Here is a 23,356-nt window from a genome sequence, read left to right as displayed (position 1 = left end):
AGTTGAGATATTTATGTATACATAAATATATATATATATATGTCTTATTATGAAACTTTACATCTGATTCATAATATATAGCTGACCTTGATGCTGCTAATTATTATTTTAAGGGTGGAAAAGCTGAATTGCCTGGCTCACAGCTACAAGAGGAGTGCAGGCAGCCACTTCTGCTGGTGAAAGGATGCCTGTAACCTGGCTGCAGACAATTCCTATATTGCCATGAGCAACCTTTTTGAGGAAGTCCCCTGGCCAGCCTGTCCTCTTGACAACAGCTACAGACTATGGCCATAGTGCAGGTCTGGATTTCTCCACACCACAGACTCAGGTCAGGCTGGGTGAAGCCTTGGTGCCAAGAACATTTCCAAGCATTGTCTTCTGCTCTGTATTATGAACCTCTTATTTACTGTCTCTGTGTCAGCTAGCACCAGCCAGTTTAAATTTGGGTTGATCTTAGGCTTGAAAGTGTGTGCAGGTCTAGACTAGGTAGACTAGGGGTAGACTAAGTCCAACCCTCCTTTAAAAAGAGCTACTTGCTGAGTTGGACAAATGCCTGCCATAGCATCCCAGAGGAGGTTCCTTGGATCCTGCTTTGGTGCCAGGACAAAGTCTCAAACCAAAAAGATTCACATGGAGACTCAAAAGAAATGAGATGTGAACAGAAGGCTTTGTTTTAATTTTCCAAAGAGTAGCAGGCGACAAACTCCCCATCGGCCTCCTTCGGTTTTGAGAGTAAACCTATAAATATGCCATTTAACTAACATGATTTGCAGGTTTGCAGCTTGAGGGTGATTTTATAGTAAATTAAACATCCAGCTCCTGTGTACTGTACATCTAAAAAATGCAGATTTCATGAAGAATGCTCAGAGTACAGAAAACATATTGATATGATGATGTGCTCTGCATTCAGCGCCATTAGTCAGTGCTGATCAGTGTTGAAGCTTAAGAAAATTGGTATTCTCTTTCTGGCTAGGGGCCCAGCATAAAAAACATTTAAAGTGACAATTGTCAAGATCAAAATGACATGTTTTCACTCCATCTGATAGAACATCTGATATTATTAGGCTGAAAGAGTTTTTAACAATATATTCCCACACAGAGAAAGGAATACTTTTCCACCTCGATAAGACTGATTTTCAGGAGTTATTTCTGCATTTTTGGCCAGCCACTTCTTTCTTTCTAAAATGAATTCTTACCAGCCACACAGGCAAGGTTTGAGAATCAGACAACAGAGTGCAAGAAGTGTGGGTCAAACATATTTAGAGGTTAGCAAACTTCCCTCTGGATCTGCCAAGCCTGCAGATTTTCCTGCGTGTGCTGGATTTCTCCCATGGGCTGTAAAATGAGGAGCCTAGCATTAAACACACATGACCCAGCAAAGCACTGAGGTTGGGATGGGTGCTGCTGCTTAGAGAAAGGATGGCAGCCTAAACCCATCTGGCCTAACTTCAGTGACCTACAGGTTTGGTCTCAGCTCAGCTGAGACTGGCTCCTTCAAAAAGTGACAGATCTCACCTCTCCCAGCCAGGTGGGATGGCCTTTGTTATGGGAGTTTCTCCCCTGCTACTGACAGTAGATTACAGATTTTTTTACATTGACTGAGTAGATTGACAGATGCTGTTACCTTCCAGCCAAGTCTCAGATCCTGGGAATCATGATAACATCTATATGTCCTGAGCTCCAGCTGCAGGGACAGGAGGAATAAATGAGCTCTGTGGGACTGGACAAAGCTTGGGAGCTGCAAGTGCTTTGGGCAATGAGAGCAGGCAAAGAAGGCTGGGGGAAGGATAACAAACAGTGTGTAAGGGCCATCACCTGTGCGCACGTATCTCAAAAGCATTTCACTGCTGCTTGATAACTCTCTCTCCCACCCTTGGGGGAGGTTTCAACAATTCAAAATCCAGGAAAATCAAAACTTTTTTAGCATGTGTTTGACATCATTATTTCTGAACCTTGTTCATGGGCTTAGTTGAATTTTCCGACTATTTTACACTACTCTAAGGGAATGAAGTAGAGGCACCTGTTTGGAAGCCGCACTTAGGATGGGGGGGCTGAGTGCCCCTCCTTGATGGAGCAGAAGTAGCCAGAAGGTCACAGTAAACAAGGCCTGAAGTTCTATTTATAGGAAGGAAAGTGTGAAACCTCACAGTTTCTTGATTAACACATTATAGGATTCACCTTTAATCCATCCCAACACATTACAAACACAGGTTGGCTGTGCTGCCAGGGCAGCTCGAGTGACACCTCCAGTGCTGAGCCTGCTTGATTTGGGGTGGGATTTGCCAGAATGCAGGAACACTGCATGGAGAGTTACAGATATCTGTTTTAAAATGAGGTGAGTTGCTCTTGTAACCCTGTGAAGGCCAGCATTGCCATCACCAGCATGCATGCCTGGGCATCGTGTTTGAACCCCCAACTCTGCCTTAGCCATCAAAGGTTATCTGAGATGCAGTCTTTCTCTGCTGGGGGGGAACTTTTCAAACTGAGCCTCCTGTCTTCTGACAGCACTACATCCAATGTGCAGAATAACATCCTGAAGGGTCTAATTTTTTAGCTTTACTCTATTTGCTTCAGTAATGAGCATTTCTTGCAGGCTGTATTAGATTGCTTGCACTAACCCAGGAGGATAAAGGAGTAGAGATTATTTTCTGAATGCTACAAAAGAATTAAACCCTGTAATAATTGTGGGAAATCTCCCTGAAGATTCAACATAGCTTTTCTTTCCATTCTTCTAAACCCCCAAAATTCTGAAAGATCAAAATTATAACCCTTTATTGTACATTTCTGAGTCCAGTCAGAAAGAGTGCATTCTCTTCCCAGAAGATGCTTTCTCTTTTGAGCAAATAGATAAATAGTTAATTTTGTATAAATGGTGTGGAGGGTTTTTTTTGTTTTGATTTTTTACTCCCACATAGAAGGGAAGAGGTGAAATCAGACTTTTTATCCCTAGCTGTAAGCCTGTGAAAACCCCTTGCATACAATCTGTCAAAGTCACACCTGAATCCAGAGCTGCCTGCATTAATTATCAAGTTTTCTATGTGTTAGTGCTAACATATGGCATCTAATTACTACCTCCAAATCAGAAAAGTTGTGCTACTTAGAATTTCAAAATTAATTTTTTTAATTCTCCACTAATAAAATCAATGAAAATAAATTGTAAGATTACTCAGCTACCCTCCTCCCTACTTTAATTTTTTTAAATAGAGAATTTTGTCTTTTTCCCTGAGCAGTGATGATTGATCCATTTAAGAACATACTGTCTGCAGGATATGTGCCTGAAAATACTGACTGTGTTCAAATGCAGATCCAAGACATTCAAGCATTTGCAAATTGTGGGATGTTAATTGCCAGAGACAACTTAGAGTCAAGCAGGTGTGTTTAAGTTTTTCAGCATTAGACTGGAGGAACCCCCTTTGCCTGAAAAAGGGAAAATGTCCTTAAAAGGATAAATACTGTGAGTGATGAATCTAGTAATGGTGGAGCCATCAAAGTTAAAATCATGCTTTTTTGCCAGAAAATCCTTAACCAAAACTTTCTAGACAGGTTAAAACAGCCTGCAGAAAGGTGATCAGACCAGGACACACCACAAAATTCATGATCTGAAAATCTTCAAGAGATGTTATGTTTTTCAACAGAACTTTTCAGAATCCCCTTGGGTAGACAAATTAATTAAATCTGAGGGCAACTCTTGCCCCATCAATTCTAGGTGCTAAAAGCTTGGTGGAAGAGATAAAGATTTGCTTCATCTGCATGACCAGAGAAATGACTTAGACACATTGCAGGCAGGGAAGGAACCATTGGAACAGACTTCCCAGAGGAGCTGTGGATGCCCCAGCCCTGGAAATGTTCATGGCCAGGAGATGCTCTGAGCAACCTGTTCCAGGTGTGCTGGAGGTGTCCTTTCCATACCCATCTCCCAGTTTCCATGGGGTGAGCTTGGCCTCTGGTGTCAAGGGACAAGATTCCTCAGGTGATGCAGACATCTAAGAGCAGGAACAGTGATGGAAAAGAAGGAGCATTTCATCCTGGTAGACTCTGGCTTGGATGCTCATTCAAAGCTTTTTCACAAGGGATTCAATATGGAGGGCAGGCATTTAATCACACAGCAAATATCGTTCTTTGAAAACTTCTGTGAGTTGATTGAGAGTACCTCTCCTTCCTCCTGATGGAACTTGAACAGGTCTATCAATCCTTCACAAACATGTACAAGCTCAGAAGAATTGTACAGTATTCAACTTGTCCTACACATATTTTCACAACAAAATTTTGACCAAGAAAATTTCTTTAACCTGTTTGCAAACTGAGAAACACCACTCTACCCATAAAATTCACTGGTATCATCCCATGACTCAGAAATCAAAGAGATTTGAGTATTCCTCAAAAGCTCAATCACCACGGATCATGAAAACCAAGATGCCTTGGCATGTCTTTTTTCTTTTCCCCTTTGAACTTGCCAATCTGCTTGAAGAGTTACAGTTTACAGTTTGCTGTTGGCATGGATAATATACCTCCTCAGATGGATAGCCTGGAGCATACAGGAAACATGTGCCAAACAAACCTCCACATCCCCCACGCTGCTGTTTTTTCCCTTTCTTGGTCTCCACGCTGCTCACAAACTGTCACCCACTCCATGAACCCCATTCCTGCCTTTCTGAGGGGCTGTACCATTATTACCATCATTGTGGTATTAGTTTGTCTCCTATTTTTCCAGTCGATTTAAAAAAAAAAAAAAAAAAAGTTCACCACCCCTTGAACATGCCTATCAAAAGTTCCCACACCCTTCAGGAGTCTAAATTTAAAAAGGTGTTTAATTTGACAGTTGGAACCCCAAAAGTGACAATTTGTTTTTCCCAAAAAAATATAAAGAAAGGCAAGGAAAAGAAAAAAAGAAAAGTGAAAAAACCCAATCCCTTGTGATTTTTTATGCTTTGAATAGATGCCAGAAAATAAGAGAGTAATCCCACAGTGCAGACAGGAGTTTCATGCAGATAACCCCAGACTAACAGCAGCAGCCAGGAGCCAACCTACCCTGCTTTCCAAGCAGGCGCTACTTGCAGAGAGACAGAATTTGCACAATTCCCCACAGTGTTTTTTCCAATATGTTCAATCTCCTTCAGAAACACTTCAGGCAATGAACAAGTAACTCACTGCGAGTCAATTCTGACCCATTGACTCTTATTTTTCTAATTTGCCAAGGAAATTGAGGTGCAATTTGTCTTTGAAAGAAGAACCCATGGAGGCCATACTTAGTTGAGAGAGCTCAGGCCAGCATTCCTGTGCCTAAGGGATAATTGTGCCCACTGCTAGCACTAAATACTAGGGACTGGAGTTTGGATTCCAACAACAGTGTTCTCCTTGACTGCAGTGGGGCCTGAAAAGTTCAGTCCTTCTGCCCATCCAGGTGCCTTGGCCTCTATTCTGAGCACTCAAAGACAGCAAGAAATCACTGCTAAAAAATCTTTGGGAGAATGTTCTTCACCTAGAGGGTGGCTGGGCACTGGAACAGGCTCCCCAGAGCAGTGGTCACAGCACCAGACTGACAGAGGTCAAGGGACATTTTGACAATGCTCTTAAGAACATGGTGGGACTTTTGGGATTGCCCTGTGCAGGGCCAGGAATTAGACTTACAGAATCCTCATGGATGGATATCCATCCTTTCCAGCTCAAAATATTCAACGATTCTATGATTCCAATCTGACAGAGAGAACAACCCCTCCCACAAATGGGTGAGGGCTCATATTTCCTGTGCTCTTGGCCACTTTTGTTTGGAAAGTTATCATAATGGGAAACCTAGCATAACGTGAAGTTTTAATTTCCTTCCAAACTTCATAATCCTTGGAGAAGCCTGAAAAAGGGATGCACTACAATTAGCAAAAAAAGAAGCCTTAAAAAAGCCTTGCGGAGAGATTTAGAGCCCAATCATAATTTACATTTGCAGGTATGTAGATCTCTAAGTGCACGGCTTCTGCCCTGATTACTAATTAATGAGGTGCAAAGATGCCTGTTGGAGGAACCAGCTCTGATTATGTGGGCCTTAAGGGAAAATGAAGCTCTTGCAATCTAAGAAGGCAGATGATATCTTTAACATATATTTTAGAAAATTACAGGAACAAATCAAGGGGCAAAATAGACACGTATATATTTTTAAAGAATCACACGCTGCCAAGTTGCACTACCATTCGATTATCTTATTTCCCTGAATATATAAACCTAGCATGTTTAATAGATTTAGCTTACCATCTATTTTGCATGTCATATACATCCACTTAGGCAGTACCCTAGTATTCCAAATGGATATTACTGTCTTTATGGCATTCATTTTTCAATCGTTTTGAGGAATAAGTATACAGAGAGCTCCAAAGTGGGCTTCCCAGCTCGTAATGAAGCATATGATTAAAACCTAAATTTGGCTCAGATACAGAATGGCATCCTTCTGTAAATAGGTAGTTTTGGCAAATGTTTAAGGCCAATCATGTACTTACATAGTGTGTTAACACAAGTATGCCTTTTTGTTTCTCTTATTTTCAATTTTCAGCATTAACATTTTATCTCCATCTTATCAATCTCAGGTGCTCCCACATTACCTCTGTTAGGAGAACCCAAAGGAAGGATGTATGCAGTGAGGTAGGTCAGGACATACAGCAGTTACAAGGAAGACCCTTTCTGAGGACATTTCCTTCCTTCTTTAAAACAGAAGACAAAAGGGAGTTCAGAGCAGCCCAGCACCTTCCCAACATGTCATGTGTGTAGGGAAACTGCTTATTATATTCACCACAAAAGGAGTAAAGCAAAAACTCTTACAATGTTTGGCTAAATTTAGAGAAAGATGCAATTAAGTAAAAATAATTTAACACATACCATTTGACTTTTCACTGTCTGCGGGTTTCATCTGAATAGGATGATGCATCTGAAAACAAGAATGAAAGAGAGTAAGGCAGGTTGGATAGTCATAAGAAATCAAGAGTGATGTTTTTAATGATGGGCTAAAAAGAGACACATTTTAATATTAAACATGTTGAAATTATATAAGTTCAAAATAACACTGTATTATAGGCTTATTGGAAAGAATAAAATGGTAAAGGAGTATTTTATAATGAGGAAGTTTAAAAAAAAATCATTGGGCCCATAGGACTCATATAAATCTTTAATTTGCTGTATCTAGTTTCAGAAGACCTCTAAAGTTACAGCTCTCATTAGTTTATGGCATACTTGGTTTCTGTTTTACCAACTTTTTTTTTATCTTGAGCTCAACCACTGCCAAAACCAAGATGTAATTTTCAAGTAATTTAAGAACTAGCAAGCATTTCGAACATACTCAGAGGAGTTGAGTTTGACAAATGAACTTTGCTTATAATTAAAAAACTGTGCTGATTCTTTCAGGACTGAACAAGAAGAGAATTTGATTCCTAAAGCAGGTTCCTATAATTGTTTAGTATCTCATCTTTTTGTTTTAGAATACATTACACATTCATTCATAAAGCTTTCACCACAATGGAATGTTACACCATGTGTAATAGTTCTGGCTTCCATAAAAACTCCAAATCCTGTTTCCTTTTCAACCTCTTCCTCCATTCATGTCCCTCTTACTGCAAAGGAAACCAACCCCTGTGTGCAGCCTTCTGTGCTGAACATCCCACCTTGGCACACTCTGTCTGGTGTGTCCTCAGCTTTCTCTACTCAATGAAACTGCTCCCATGCTGAATTGTTCACAGCTGCAATAAAATTTCTACAAATGGTGTTTTTGTTCTTTCAGGAATTATAACACCACAGCAGTTGAGCTCCTCACGATCAGAGTTTTCCACACGACATTGGTGATATCCAGCCCTGCGGCCACTGTGGTGTGTTAAGGGAAATTTTATTGCAGCTCCTCAAAAGCTTCCAGAACTGACCTCACATTGAGATTCAGTGTGGGAGATGTTTAAGCTTGCAAAAGAAAACCCCATTTTTATTTTCTTTCTTGGGCTCTACACAGTTACTGGGATTTGACTGCACAAACCTTCCAGCAGCAGCAGGGCCACTGCCTTTTCTCTCCTCAGCAATTCCTTACCAATTCACGTGAATAGGTGAAAAAATGTATGCTCTTTTTACTTTTGTATCATTTTTCAGTGCAGCGCAGCTGCGTATTGCCTGAAAATGTCAGAGGCAATTCCATTTTTTTAATAAAAGACTGTTATGACAAACTCTGGGAAACAAAAACAGCTGAGCAGGGGAGAACATCCATGCCCTCATATCAAGTATGCTTTCAAAGCTGTACAGAAACCCACATCTGCATTGCTTTTGGTGAAGTAACTTAACCACCAGGGAAAAAGTTGCTGGATTCTTTAGAAAATATAAAATATTGCTGTGAATATTTCTGTTAGATTTACTCAAAGTCCAGAATGTTCCCTGGCCTTGCAAATCAATGTCTTTCCTGTGCTGCTAGCACAACTCCCCACTGTGTCCTAGGGAAAGGCAAAGCCACAAGGTAGATGTGGTTGTCGGGATGCATAAATTTTCTTCAGTTTTAACAATTCTGCTCTCTTTGAATCATTTGTTTCCTAAATGGACTTTAATACCCAGCATTTGTCTGCCACCACTCTTATTAGATCAGTTTTATAGAAAAAAGGGAACTTCCATACTTCTGTCTCCTTTATTGCTTAAGATTTTTCCTGACATCAACAATACACTGGATAGTGCAGGAGACTTAAAATTCATGGGAATGTGAGGCAGCATGTCCACTCAGCAACCAGAAACAGAAAGAAGAAAAAAGGGTGTAACTTGCTCCACAAGGCTTTTTCAGGTTACTGATGTCTCTGAGGAGCAATGGAGTGGTGAGAAAATAGAGGAAAGAAAGGCAAGTATTAAAAATTCAGGAATATGCAAGAATATTAGAGAAAAACCCAGCCCAATTTCAGGACTTCTGAATAAAAGCTATTCTAACAACGTTAAAAACCTCTCACTTTTCAAACTTCCTGAACCAGAGAAGCCAACTTTAGACCAAATTCACATGAAGAAGCTATTTTTGCAGCCCACGGTCACACCAGAAAGACCAGGGTTACCTGACAAACACATTTGCTGCATATCCAAAGTCATCCTCTTCAGTCACACATCATTACCCCAAGTTCATTAACTCAGTAATCTGGTACATTCACGAAGCAAGATGCAAGATTTAACATGATGCTTCAAATGGGTTTTGACTTGATTTCAAAAGCTCTTGCTAAAAACTCATGGTCCAAATTCTCTTCACACCATCCAGCTGAATTTGGGAGTGATGCCATTGTGCTTAAAATTATATCGGTGCAAAACTAATAGAAGATCCAGCTCAGGCCTGGAGAGTTTAAACTGCAGAACACCCCCAGAAAAATAGATGTGATACACAAACCTGGCTTCAGCGAAGAAGAAAGTGGAAAAATACCTTACTGACAGTTTCCTAACATGAGAGGGCTCATGTTGAAGCTTGTTTAACCCTGACCATCACCAATTGATACGTTAACAACCTTTAACACTAGATTCAATAAAACATGCCATTTATAACCTGAAATGGGTTTTACAGAGTCACTGGTTCGCATCTCATTATTAAACTCATTGCTGACCTCTAGAGACAACTGCCGTGACAATACATATTATAAGCTCTCCACCCATAAAATATTTAAAGGTAGGTGTAAAAAAGAAAAGAAAAGAAAAGAATGACTCTCAAAGAAGAGTGTAGTGAATAAGAAAATTAAAGGGGCAGAGACAAAAGCTAAATAGGTACTATCCTTTCACTGTACAATGAGCAAAAGAGAAAATAATCTGTATGTTTTGTATCTTTCTTGTATAACTGCAGGCTATAAAACAATAAAATAGCTGTGCTTTCCCAGGCCCTCCAAAAGATTATAGATGATATAAAACTGTTTCAAATTAGATGCCACTCACTAGAATCCTGTCATCTACTGAAATGAAGGATTTCCCGTCTTATCAGAAAGCTGTTATTGTAGCTATACATCACTTATGGATCTCAAGGTAAGTGATTTCTCAGTATGTCATGTTGTCACACCGAACAACAGGAAACATTTTCTTTTTTTCTTGGAGAAAGCTTTGCTTATGAAAATACAGTATTTATGAATGCACATTTACAATTAATAAAGATGCAAGAATAAGAAAAATAGCCTCAGCAAGTAATTTATTAACTTGAACATCATCCTGTGCTTAGCACACACAGTAAAAGAGAACAACACAGCTCTCAGGCAAATTCTTTCTGAGCATGGGCAGCTTCCCCTGGCAAGCACCGTGCATGGGGATATCAAACCCAGGCTGGAGTATGGGCTGTGATCAACCTCTCCTCGGCAATATTAGAGTTCTACTGAGCACTCTTGTGCAGCAAGCAGGGCATGACCTGCCTTTCCTGCAGGCACTCTCTGCCCATCGGTCTCAAAACACACCATGCCACTGTTTTACACTGAGAGCAGGCAAATACCTGTTGCCCAAGGTTGCCAGTGCCTTGTGGCAGTGCTGGCAGCAAAGTGGGGGCATCACTGCTGCTTGTGCTGTCACAGAGGCCACCCAAAGCCTGGGGCCAAGCACGTCACTGCCCCTCCTTGGGTGCATCCCAAGCAGGGGTGCTGAGGCAGTCCATGGGAATCAAAAAGGCAAAAAAACAATTGTCAAACATGCAACCCTGAAAATCCCCCTGAAATTAATGAGAATCTGGCTGCTGGCTATGTCCAGGGCAGCAGCAGGACAACTCCATGGCTCAGAATTACAATTGAATAGTTACATCTTTGTCCCCCCTCTTTCTCCTGAGTACATCTTGCTGCATGTAAACATAACGTCATTAGAGAAAAAAACACAGCAAAGCAACCCAATGCATCTCAAAGGCATGCAACCTCTCCAGCTTTAGAGCCTCAAAGCCATCTTTTCAACAATAATAACAGTACCTATTTACATTCTTGTCAAAGCCATGTGACATCTGCATGGGAGAAAACAAGCCAGCTAAGAGTCTATTTCTGGCAAAAATATTGCAAGGAAATTAGATTAACCTGGGTGGAATTCTATCTGGGAATTTGGAGTCTGTCGTGGTGATTAAGTCATCATTTCTGTCAGATTACTCTAATCGGCTGTCAAATACGATTCCACAACCCCATCTGTAACTTGGCATCCTCGTTATTCAGTTGATGTTACCTTCTGTATACAAAACAAACAGCAAACAAGGAGGTGTGTGCAGTCTAGCATTTAGCAGAGTCATTAGCTGTGATTACTATTGTGTGGTTGCACATCGCACAAGGCGATCAGCTTGTGGTTTGTTTTGTTTAGTCAGGGGATGCTTCAGATCAGGTGTAACCTTAAGCCTGAGATGTCAGGGGTGAATGGGTGAGAACTGTCTCCAGGCATGGATGAGCATGGGATTGGCACACTCCAAGTCACCACTGTATCAACAGCAACTGCTTAAATCACATTTCAGAGTTGTCAATATATTTGCTGGAAAGGCTTTTGGACACCTGCTTTCCATCAGTTTTCTGAAGAGAAATGGGCATTCAGATATTCTGGGTAGGCTAAAGACTTCCTCCAAGCAGCAATTTCTGCAAGTGAAGCAAGGTTTGTAGGAGGAGGCAGTTGGCACTCGAAATGGTACGTATTGGCTGCTTTAAGATATTAAACATGAGTATGTTAGTCTTACACAGGACTTTAGTGATTAAAAGCAGGAGATGCCTTTCAGTGAAGATGAAGAAGCTGATGGGTTCATTTTCCTGCAGCTGTGTTGAGTCTGTGAAATTTGGATACCCTCAGCACCTCTGAAACTCTGTCCACCTAGACTGAAAAGTCTTTTTTTTTTGAGGTCCATTGCAAAAATACCTTCAAACATGATTACTACATCTATTAGCAGCTTTTATTGTCCACTCCTACCACTGTGGATGCACATGCCTTGCTCCTGTCATTCCTTGTGCCTTGAGGAAGGAAAACCACTTGGCAAGAAGGGATTTTGAATGCACATCAGACCTGCCCCCACCTTCACCCAGCTCAGTATGGAAGTCAAACACCACCTCCTGCAAGTCCTCTAATGTTAAGCAGAATGTGTCTTTTCACCATCAGAGTTGAGGGATTATGTGTGGGGAATGTTACCCATGACTCCTCACTCCTTACAATTCCTGTCATCACCTTTCCATAATCCTTTAAAGCCACCAGCAGACTTCTAGAGCTCTTAGCCCTTTCCAGACTTGTCCCCTTCCTCCCTTCTCTGTCATCTGCTCTGCCTGTAAGCTTCTAGCCATGACCCAACTCAGTTTGTCCCTTACCTGTCACTCCTACAAACCACATCACAGAGAAACACCACACAAAATGGAGCTAAACCTCCCCCCAAGCAAAGGGTAAATTTGAAGAACTTGGGTTACTTGGGTAACAACCAAACCCAACAAAAAGCAATAGGATTAAATGATGACAGCTTGCGTGTGTCTTGCCCTTTCTAGCACTCTGGGACTTGCTTCTTGCTAGCATTAATCACTACTGAAACCAAAGGGGACTTCTTTTGTATTTTCTACATTTCGGAACTATAAAATGTCAAGAGAGAATGCAGGATAGAGAAGAAGAGACATTAGACCTTAATTAAACCCTAATATTCTTTTTGGGTGAAGGATTATAAATTCTATGACTTTTGGAATCAGTAGGAAAACTGAAGGGGAAGGAAATATTAAAAGGAGTAGCAGAGACAGGCTAAGGGCTCAGAAGAAAAACACCTTAAGAGGTACCAGCATGAAAACCAGAGGGAAAAAATTGTTCTTTGCCTAACTCTGGTCTGGAAATGAATTCAAAGCTTTTTCCAAGTTTCTGACCAATTAGTGAGTGCAGTTTAATTAGACCAATAGTGCAAGGCAAAAACAGGACCAACCAGGTTTCTGAGAACCTCTACTGAGTCTGGAAGTCAGGAGGGAATGTACTGACCTACCAGAAGACTAGGGGAAGAAGAGAAAATACTTCATAAGCACCAGAGGATTAAATGATTTTCAGTGTTTAAGAGACCATTGTTTTTCTGGACTATTTATGTGCAGATATTTCTACACCCCACTCCCTACCCCTCATTTCAGCTTTTAGCTCCCCAGTTTTTCCATAGGATCTTTCAGAGGAGCTCTTGAGCACTCATTTCTCACATCTTTTCATTGCCAGCTGTTTTTACTTATTTAAACCCTTGTGACTCACAAGTAATATGAGTTTCCCAGAAGTGAAAGAGGTGTATTTTCCTATCGAAAAGAACTGTTTAGAATGACTCCTCTAGGGTCAAACTAACTTGAATTACGCAGTCAATATCTGGCTAGTGCTTAGGGAACTTCTCTGGGAACTGGGGATAATCTTCAAGGCCAAATAAATACTAGTGAATAAGAGGCAAAGCACTGCTCTCTGGATCTTAAATTCAGTGGTGTGGCACAGCTTGCATTTACACAGCTATACTCCTCCTTCCACTCACAACAGGATATCCTGTCCATACTGTCCAGTGGGAACAGTATGCAGCCCATGTTTTTCCCCCAAAAATATGCCCACACACCAGGCAGGAAAGTGCTTCACCAGCACAGGCAGAACTTTGGATTCCCAGTATTGGTTGAAGTCATTCACCTTTGTTTATTCACAGATAAAAGGAGGACAAATGTGCATTTATCACTTAGACTCACAAATAACTGTAAAGCAGTCGCTGTAACTGCCTGAGCCATGGCACAGCTAAAAGATTGTTTGCTGTCATCCTTTCATAAATCCCAATTTAAGGGATTTAAGATGTGTTAGGCATTCATACAATTTTAGTAGTATAAGAATGTGATCTGTTACTTGGCCTCCTAGATTATTGTCAGACATATATACATGCTTTTTTTTGTGAGAGAGAGAGAGGGAAGGAAGGAGGAAGAGAGAGAAGCAAGAGAAAATGAATATTGCTGGTGGGTGCCAAATATAGTTCATGCGGTAATGCATAACATCATTATTTTCTATTTAGAGCACAGAAACAAGCATATAGCTTGCTTAAAACAAGTTGTTTTACCGGAGAACACTGAAACCACTGAAATTCAATGGCTTTTGGAAGCTTTCCAACTCAGTCATTTGCAATCCACTATACTCTGTGGTTTAAATTCAAGTTAAATTAAACATTAGTTAGGGAGACTAAAAACAATGCTGCACTTTAAAATAATAATAACAATGTTAATATTATTAATAAGTCTTCATCTAGTGATCCCTTTCACAGTCACTTCCACATCCTGCTGTTCCTCCTGTACATTTACTAATTGGGCTGTAGCACTCAGTCTCTTTTAAATGTTGTACCCTCATATAGAAATTAAGAAGTTGGATATCTTAGAAGTGACCACTTCCTAGTATACAAATAGCTACTGTTGCTCTTTTAGCAGTTCTCCTCCCTTTATTTAATTCCTTAATTTCTTACCTCTCACACTAATGGCAACAACTTCAGGACACAGGTGAGCCAAACGAAGTGAAGATAAAGAAGGGGAGGTATGGCCAAAAATTTTCTCTTCAAAATCACATGGAAAGCAAAGTTATTAACTATCTTTTCTTCAAACAAATGAGCCTTTACAGAACCTATTCAATCCTAAAAATAGACATTAAGTGGGATTCTATAACTTGTTGAGAATAATGCCTTGGGGATATTCTGCATCATCCATGCTTAAAAAGCAAACCCATTAGACATCTGAGCAAAACATCAGATATTATTTTAACAGCAAGAGTTATCCATCTCATCGGCAGCAGCAATAACTTCTGTTGACATTTTGCCAATTGGAGTTTACATGTCAGTGGGGTGGGGCGGGGAGATAACTGAAGTCTCTCTGTGACATTAATTGACTGGGTTTTAACACCCATTCAAGGTGATTGCCAGGGGCAAAAACTGCTGCCCAGGTTTGTGAGCGGAAAATGGAGCGCGGCGAGGCGGCAGCTTGCCCAGTGTCACGCAGGGAAGCACGGCATGGCCTGGAATGATGATCCAGTGGGAGGGAGCCGAGCTGTCCGCACTGCACCAGAGCCCAGCTCCTCACGCTCTAATTGATTCCTCCCCTAACACCACTGCGAGGTACTGGCTGCTGCTATCTCTTTGCAGCAGGGAAAAAGGCATAGAGGCTCCATGTGATGCATCTGGAATTAGTCCACAACTGAAGCCAAGTCTACCACGCCAAAATCTTGTCATTTTATCATCAGGTGTAGGTAAGACATTGTTTAGCAGGCATATTCCACACAAGCAGGGTTATTTTTACAGGACTGCTCCCTAGATACCCTATTTGAGAGGCGACATAAGAACCTGGAGCAGTGATCCAGGGCTGCTGGAGGAACCAAATGCCAGCCAAGCTGTTGTGGCTTTGGGATGTCAGCTAATAACTAATGAAGCCTTGCTGTGCATTGGGTGGACTTGCCCAGCATGACCTAAGACGCCAGGACTCAATTCCCAGCATGACACAAGCCTTCCAGTCAGTGTCCCACTGGACATGACTCAAGTGTTCTGAACATGCACTTTCTTCCATCTCCCCAGTTGGGCGTTTTTTTCCAGAAGTCAACAGGAGATTGAGACTTTAAAGGAGATTGAGACTTTCCCTTCAAAACTAAGAACACCCCCTCCTCCTATATTAGTATTTGGAAAACAGAGCCAGAGCAAAGCCAAAACATGCTACCTATTAAGTCATCTTCTACATAAAGCCTTCCCATGGGAATGGCAAAGAGGTCCCTCATCCATCTCAAATGGGGAAGGCAACAGAGACTTGTTCTTTCTTGAGTGGTCTGCAAAGACAGATTTCACATTTCTCCCAGATCCCCCACTTAGGGAGCACTGACTCCTGGGGGCATATTCAGGGAATTTTTCCCTTCTCAGAATCTGTGAAAACTCAAGAAGAAATCCCCATTTTAAAAAAGACTTTTCATGCTACCAAATGAAAATATTCAAGTAGCTCAGTCTGTGGTCACCATTTTAGGGTGTTAATGCTCAAGCTTGGTCCACAGGAAACCCCTCCCTTTCTACATAAATCCCTCTGATTCCACATAAACTTCTAGGATAATTTTTAGAAATTTGTTAAGAAAACAAAGCAATCCTCTACCCTGTCCTTCTTCCCCAAAAACCTAGTCCCAACCGAAAAGAAAATAACATTTCTTTCTGGATATCAATAACTGTGAAGAAATTTAGTTTAAATCATAGGTTTTTAAAAACATGCAGTGACTTTTTTAATGCAAAACACAAGCTCAGTTCTGAGAGAGGCTAAAGTGACCAGGATATAAAATACTTGTTTTGCATGAGTTTTATTTTAATACTTACGCTGTTCTGTGCTTATTTGTTCTCCTCGGTGAACTATGCTCTGGGAAAACACCATGTGATTATGCTCATCAATATCCCCTACCTTTGCCAAGCTGGAATTCAGGAGATAACCCTTTAAAAGGAATAACTAGCGACAGCAACATTTCAGAAAGGCAAGAAAGCATAGTCAGGGGCTCCTCTGTTTCTTTCACAGTGTTATCTCATCTACACTTCTTAATTTTTTGCTTTCATTCAGTAAGAGAGAAACCAGTCTCAGCCACTCCCCCAGTTTCACATCACAGATTTTTCTGTTCATTTGCTAAGTGGATCTTCTGCCTGACTCTTTCTGCAGCATGGAAGGTCACCTTGATTCAACAACGCTCTTGGGCTCCTCTTCTGACAGAAACTAGAGTCTATTATTTTGTACAAAATTCAAATTCTAGGCTATTGGATTTTTTTTTTTTTTTTTTTAATGTAAAGCTTTTCTAAAGTTCTGTTGGAAAGCTCTCCTATTTGCATTACAATGGACCAGCAAGAACATCTTATAGCTAAAAAGTGTGATTGAGGTAAGTCTAAAATAAGCCCCAAAAGCATCAAAATTATAAAATCTATTGAAATTCTACCTTTTAAATTAGAGCAAAGGCTACAATATATAGAAAAAGTTGGCCCTGATGATCTGGGGCTGCTGCTGTTTTCACTTTTCATTTTGTAAAGGTACAGAGAAGTTCTGAGGCCAGAATACATGTCTTGATTCACAATTCTCTCCTCCCCAGAAGGCAAAGGGGCAGTCAAATTCCTCCCTGTTACCAAACACAGACCAATCCAGATTTCTTCAAAGGTCAGACATGAGCCCCAAACTACCCGTCAACATGCATGCCTCTAAATATTGCAGGGCATAGCCAAAGCATTCAGGTAGAAAAGAAGTTTTGAATGAAGATGTCACAAATCCTACTCTCCTGACTGAGATCAGCTGGGGTAACTAGTACGGTTTTATTGTTGAACTAGCAGAGCCGTAATATTTTATGCCAAATGAGGATATGGCTCATAAATTCTATTTAAGCTCTCTATGAGCTGAAGTTAGAGGAATTTTCCACGACTATCCAGTATCAGCATCCAAACTCTCAGTGTTATGCCAATAGTCTGCACTGACGAAATAATCTGGCTGTGGAGAGAGAATGAAAAAGATAGCTCGATATTCAATACCTCTATGAAAACAGAACAATACTGCCACAGTACAGAAAAACACACACTGTCCACATGAAAATATGAATGCTTAGTTGTGTATACATACAGTTACAAACACCAGTAAGAGTCACATTGTGCAACCATGTTATTTTTAACCACCCTTCATATGAACTCATTCTCTTTAATTTTTTAGCATCTCTGTAGCTAATGTACTCTGCCAATGCTTTCTTTGGGATAAGGAAAGTGGTTTGTATTCAAACTAAACAAGCACTATATATTTATAATGCTAATTTTCAGGAATTCTAATGCATTTGAATATTTCTGTCAATAGGTGTTTTGGAAAGTGAAACAAACAAAAAATTAATGGACAACATTAGCAGAAACATATATTTTTGAAGAATGAGTCAGTTCCAGCTGGCTGTGGTGTTTGGACCAAGCTGTGATTAAGATTTCATTAGTAAAAGGGACAGTGCTAGGAAGAGTAAAGCCAAAATCAACCTGCCTCCACCCATCTGCAGAGCTCTGAACCAGCATCTGATCCAAAGCATGAACCTTAATGCCTGTGTCCAGAGACTGGGCCCCTTAATTTTCTTGAAGAAAAGCAACAACACATTTAATTTAGTGACTGTAAACATCAATATGTGAAAACTTGTCTTCTTTTCCTTATTTTTTACTGCTACTGTACTCAATTAGAAATTTTCTCTGTCCATGCCCCGTGAGTAACATCTTTATGTGCAACTCGCCTAAAGGTCAAGGAAATCTATTTGCAGGGATGGCTTCAGGTGGAACAGCTGGAGACCACAAAGAACTATAAAGAAGGTCCTCTGATAAAACCAACTGAGCTAAAAACTCTTGCATCATTCATTCTACCTGCTCCAAAGGTAGCATTTAGAGCTACTGGGAAGTCTTGAACTCCTGTTTCTTCAGCATATGCTACCTTTTCTGAGAGAGGCTAATGCAGCCTGAGGGATGTTGCAGTGTCAGTGAAGCTATAGCAAAGGGCAAGGAAAGCACAGGGAAAGAGGAATGGGTGCAGTAAAGAAATTTTCCCCACGTCACACCCTCTATTTTTGGCTCTCATGTCAACAGGGAGGAAGATAAGTAGCAGACAATGAGGGCTGTCAGCTATCAGGCCACTTTTAAACTGGGATAAATCCATGTCATTCTTTGCAAAATGAACAGGGTCACAAGAGGCAAGGGACACGCCTGCCTGAGCAACCCTCAGAGCCCTCCAGACACAAGTATATAAGCACAGCACTTAGACTGACTGTAGCTCTTACTTAGCAAGATCTTTCTTTTTGGTTAATCATATATTTTTGTACAAATAGGAGGATTCTATATTTACCCAGCATAGCAATTTCTTTCACTTCTTAGCAATCGGAGAAATGAGAGATGAAAAAATCCAGCAGCTCATCTCGAATGACTTAATGCCAATACAGGATTACTGCCTATCCCTTATTTTCTAATACTTTCCGACCCCAAATGCCCATAAGGACTGGGATTTAACTTTGTATCCTTTAGAAGATTATTCTAATTGAACAGATACTGGGTATTTTTTTCCTGATACTTCATCTAAGCTATATTTCACCTCTTATGATGGTAAATCCTTGGTTCTGTGTACAGCCAAAACCAATTTCCATTTGTCACTGGCATTTGGGCAGTATTTGGCTGTGGAGGAAATAAATGCACCATCTTCATTGATGCTGCTGTGGATACTGGGTGAGGTGCTCCCATAACAGCACTAATCCTTCTCTGTAGTCTCTGCAATATTTAAAATGAATATACTTTATAGTAACCCAGCACATTTCCCTCTAAGGTATTGTCAGGAATTTGTCACAAAATAGTATTAGTTGCTGTCTGGTGGGTACTTGCTCAAGTGATGGTGTAGAAAACAAACTCCCTTCAATTACTTGAGCCATTCACAGCTGAATGGAAATACCAAGGTGTCATATCCCTCACATCTTTGCAGGAGGCTGCAATCTCTCTGAGTGATCCTGGCAGCAGTAAGGCACACTGAGTGTTGTGTTTTCATGGTGGAATTAGGAGCTTCACTTGTGGAGGTACCAGATTTTCAGTTCATAAGATCATAGAATGGTTTGGGTTGGAAGAGACCTTAAGGCTCATCTCGTTCCAACACCCCTGCCACAGACAGAGGCACCTTCCACTAGACCAGGTTGTTCAAAGTTCTTAGTTTAATCTTATCCTCTGATTAGTGTCTTATTTTCCACAATCTTACTTTCTTCAACCCACAATCCTATGTTCTCTATCTTGAAATCAGTGATAAGCCTCTATTCATACTTTCCTAGAGATCATTACAGACTTCTAATTATTGCTTTCAGTCACAAGCTTCTCTTTATTTTCTTTCTCTGCTTTTTCCCTGTGTTTCTCCTTCAGAAGAGAAAATTTCCACTCACTACAATTTGTAATGGCCGCAAATGGGAATGGGCAAGCATTCCTGGGATGAATGATTGAGACAGTGTATTAATGTGATTCCCTGACACATTGTAAATTCCATTTGCAAAGAAGCAAAGTTCCTTATTTTAAGCCCTTCTTGCATATCCCTCCCCCCTCAATGGCTGATAGACCATCTCCGAGTTACAATGGGGCGAGAGCTGGGATTGACTGCAGACTGCTTTAATGCCACTCTTAATGACAACTTGTGAAGATTAGGAAGTTGTCAGAATCAGATATCAGCAAAAGCTCCAGCTTGCTTTGTGAAGTCAGTCTGAATTAATTAATGGGTAGCTTTCCTTTGATATCGCTTTGATATTTGGCTGCAGCTGGATAAAAATCAACCACAAAGGAAGCTACATTTTGTTTACCACTGCTTAAGACTCTGTTTAGCTCAATGTGATTTTTTTTTCTTTTTGCAGTTTTTACTTTTTTAACTTCCCTGGCACAAGGCAATAGATACAGACTTTTTGTTAATAAATGGAGTTATGATGGCATCTTTTTTAATGACTGTTTCTCTCTGCTCCTGCAGATAGTCAGGCTACCCTCTGGTAGCAAAGCCATTACTGATTTCAGCTAAGCTGAAGGAGAAAAGATAGACCATTCCAAAAGTGAGACAAATAGTAGCTTTCTCCCTCTGTTAGTGCTTTTCCTGTTAAAAGGTATTTGACACTTTAATTGTAGAATAATAAAATCAAAGAATCATTGAATCATAGCAAGGTTTGGGTTGGAGGAGGCCTTAAGGACCATTCAAGCTTCCATCTCCTGCCATGGGCAGGGACACCTTCCACTAGACCAGGTCTGTCCAAGCCTTGTTCAACCTTCCACTAGACCAGGTCTGTCAAGCCTTGTACACTTCCAGCTTCCCTGGGAAACCTGTGCCAGGGCCTCTGTACCCTCACAGTAAGGAATTTCTTCCTAATGTCTAATCTAAACTTACTCTCTTTCAGTTTAAACCCATTCCCCTGTGTATTGTCAATAATATTTGCTCTCTGCTTTAGAGGGTGCTGACCACTCCACACACTGACAGCCTAAAACAAACTCTGCAACTACATGTCCTCCATGTGTTTCCAGGGTGGGAATTCACAGTCCATTTGAGCATCTCTAAAGGATCTGAATGTCTGCCAAGACAATCATATGAACACGTCTGTACCCCCCAGACTGGTGCTTGCACCCAAATGATTCCCCATGTACTCCTGGCAGCCCCAGTGGCCCTGCTGGCCAGAGGAGAAAGGATTTCTCTGCACAGCACAGGGCAAGAGCTGACAAAAAAAGTGGCTCTTCCAACTAAGCTGATGAAGATGACAATTTCTTCCAGAGAATGAGCAAAAAATAAATTATGTCTCTGCATCTGGGAAGAGTGCTTTTAATTAGGCAGAATAGGATTGTCCAAAGTGTGTTATTAGAGCAGGAGACTCAATCAGACCACCCAGTTTCACCTGTTTTTTGTAGTATTATGGGGTTTTTGAGCACCACAGAGAAGACAGAACTTCTGTTTTCTCTCTTATCATGTACACTGTCCCATTCAGCAGCACAGTGCACCTGCCCAGTGGGATTCATTACGTGACTGCAATGGGGGAAACTGGCTGGGGCTACCTGAGCTTCCTGCACCACCACAGTAGTGCAAACACACAATTAGCCAGCACTGCATCCATTCAACAGCAATGGACCACAGAGCAGAGGTGTTTGAAGGAAGCAGCCCAGCTCACAGAGTTGGACACAACTGCAGGAAGATATTGAACAAACATTCTCTCTGATACAAACATGCCATGAGGCCTGGCTCCTTAGTCATAACATAACTCAGATCCACAGGTGTCTAACACTGCTATCAAGGCAGGTAAAAGGCATCCAAGGGCACCTCTAATGATGTTGCTTCCTGATGCCTGCAACTCTTTTCATGATTTTCCTTTCTAATCTCACTATTGTAGGAGTAGTCAGACAGCTAGGAAGGCTCCCTGAACCAGCTTTTCATTACGAAGACAATTTTAATAGCTCGTGTCGTGCTGTTAATGAGGCTGACTGAAGCACCTGTACTTTCTGTTCCACATAGCAGAAAACAGCTAACACCAGCAGGAGGATAAATAGCTGTTTAAGAGAGTGCCTGGGCTATTGTCCTTAGCTAAGCACCCCACCTAAATCTTGGTGAGCTTTGCAATACCCTGGAGTACTCCAGTGATGGCCTCTTGATTTTCTTCAGAGATTTTGATTCTGAAGTGCACAGCAAAAGGTTCTCCAAGTCAGTGATTTTTGGGTACTCAGCTTAAAAGTGATATCCTGTGAACTGATCCTCCACCCTCACTAAGCAAGATGTTCTAAGTTGGACAAAAAGGTCTGGAGGGATTTTACAGAGTGATGACCTCAACTGGTCAAAGTTATGGAAACCAGAGGTAAATCCCAGTGTCACACTCCAGAATGGTTTGGCCTTTAGGGCATGAGCTTCACATTAGTGAATTTTTCTGAAGTCAAGCCATTATTATGCATTACTTACTTTCCATCCCAATATTATTAGACTGCAAAACAGTGAAAAAAAACCCGAAAACCTGAACTACTCCAAGAATTCTCTAAAAAAAAAAACTAGTGTGCATCTAACTGCTTTTGCAGCTGGGCCAACGTGCTCCTGCTTCCCAGCAGGAAATGAAACAACCTGATATGGATGTTTAGGATCTAAAGCAGCTCACTGAGGCCCATGCCCTGTGCAGCTGTGCACCCTTCTGACATACCAGAGGTCATCACCCCCTGCCATCCCAGGTAAGGCAGGTCAAGGTTTAGCCACCTTGTCTCAGTGCCTCAGCACAGCATCTTCCTGCACTCCTCTGTTCTTGGAGAGTCTCTTCAAAATGTTTGAACAAAATTCTTACTACAGCATGAACTCATATCGAGATATCACAGTACCTGAGTCACTGCCCTCAGTACCAGGCAACCAAGTGCTGTTCCTTGCTTTCTCTCCCTCCCATCAGAACCTGATACTTTCAAACAGCTGGAACAGCTTCAAGAGGAGAAATGGTGATCCTAATCTTAACTAAGTCCAGTGGTGAAGGCTCTGTTAGGTCAATCCAAGCTAAATCCTTTCAATAAACAAGGCAGAGAGGATATGAACTGCATTCTCCTTGCATGCCAGAAAGTTACCCTAATGATGAGGCTATGAATTTGGTGAAGGCAAATTTGACCTTCTATCCCTCAATGAGAAAAAGGGAAAATATAATTATGAACTAAATGTTTTGCTCAATTCAGAGAAGCTATTTTCACTTGGTGAAAATTTCCCTCTCCCTATGTCTGCACAACACTCACCATTCTCCCATTAAGCTGCAAGTTCAGCTACTTACAGAGATTTCACTGGGTTCCTAAGTCACTTTTTTCCATTTCATAAATCTGGGGCTGGTGATCCATTCTGTGTTTCACAGAAATGGTAGGTGTAAACTCAACTTTTCTACTAAGGTATCTGAACTTAGTACAAATACACATTTTCACTGAAATGGCAGAGTCAGTGCAACATTTTTTTTT

At 41.0% G+C, this 23,356-nt stretch overlaps 1 protein-coding gene across 8 annotated transcripts in view; it reads right to left on the bottom strand.

The window, feature by feature from the left end:
- The window catches only part of LOC131591448 (CUGBP Elav-like family member 2), a 370,880-nt gene that overhangs the window by 65,800 nt on the left and 281,724 nt on the right, over nt 1-23,356 (bottom strand). For all 8 annotated transcript variants that reach the window (XM_058862167.1, XM_058862165.1, XM_058862164.1 and 5 more), the window contains one exon: nt 6,859-6,907. In XM_058862167.1, the coding sequence (XP_058718150.1) occupies nt 6,859-6,907 (49 nt within the window). The remainder of the gene's footprint in view (nt 1-6,858; nt 6,908-23,356) is intronic.

The sequence above is a fragment of the Poecile atricapillus genome, chromosome W (assembly GCF_030490865.1).
Source record: "Poecile atricapillus isolate bPoeAtr1 chromosome W, bPoeAtr1.hap1, whole genome shotgun sequence".
Taxonomy (NCBI): Eukaryota; Metazoa; Chordata; class Aves; order Passeriformes; family Paridae; genus Poecile; species Poecile atricapillus.
This window is presented reverse-complemented; position numbering and strand designations above follow the sequence as displayed.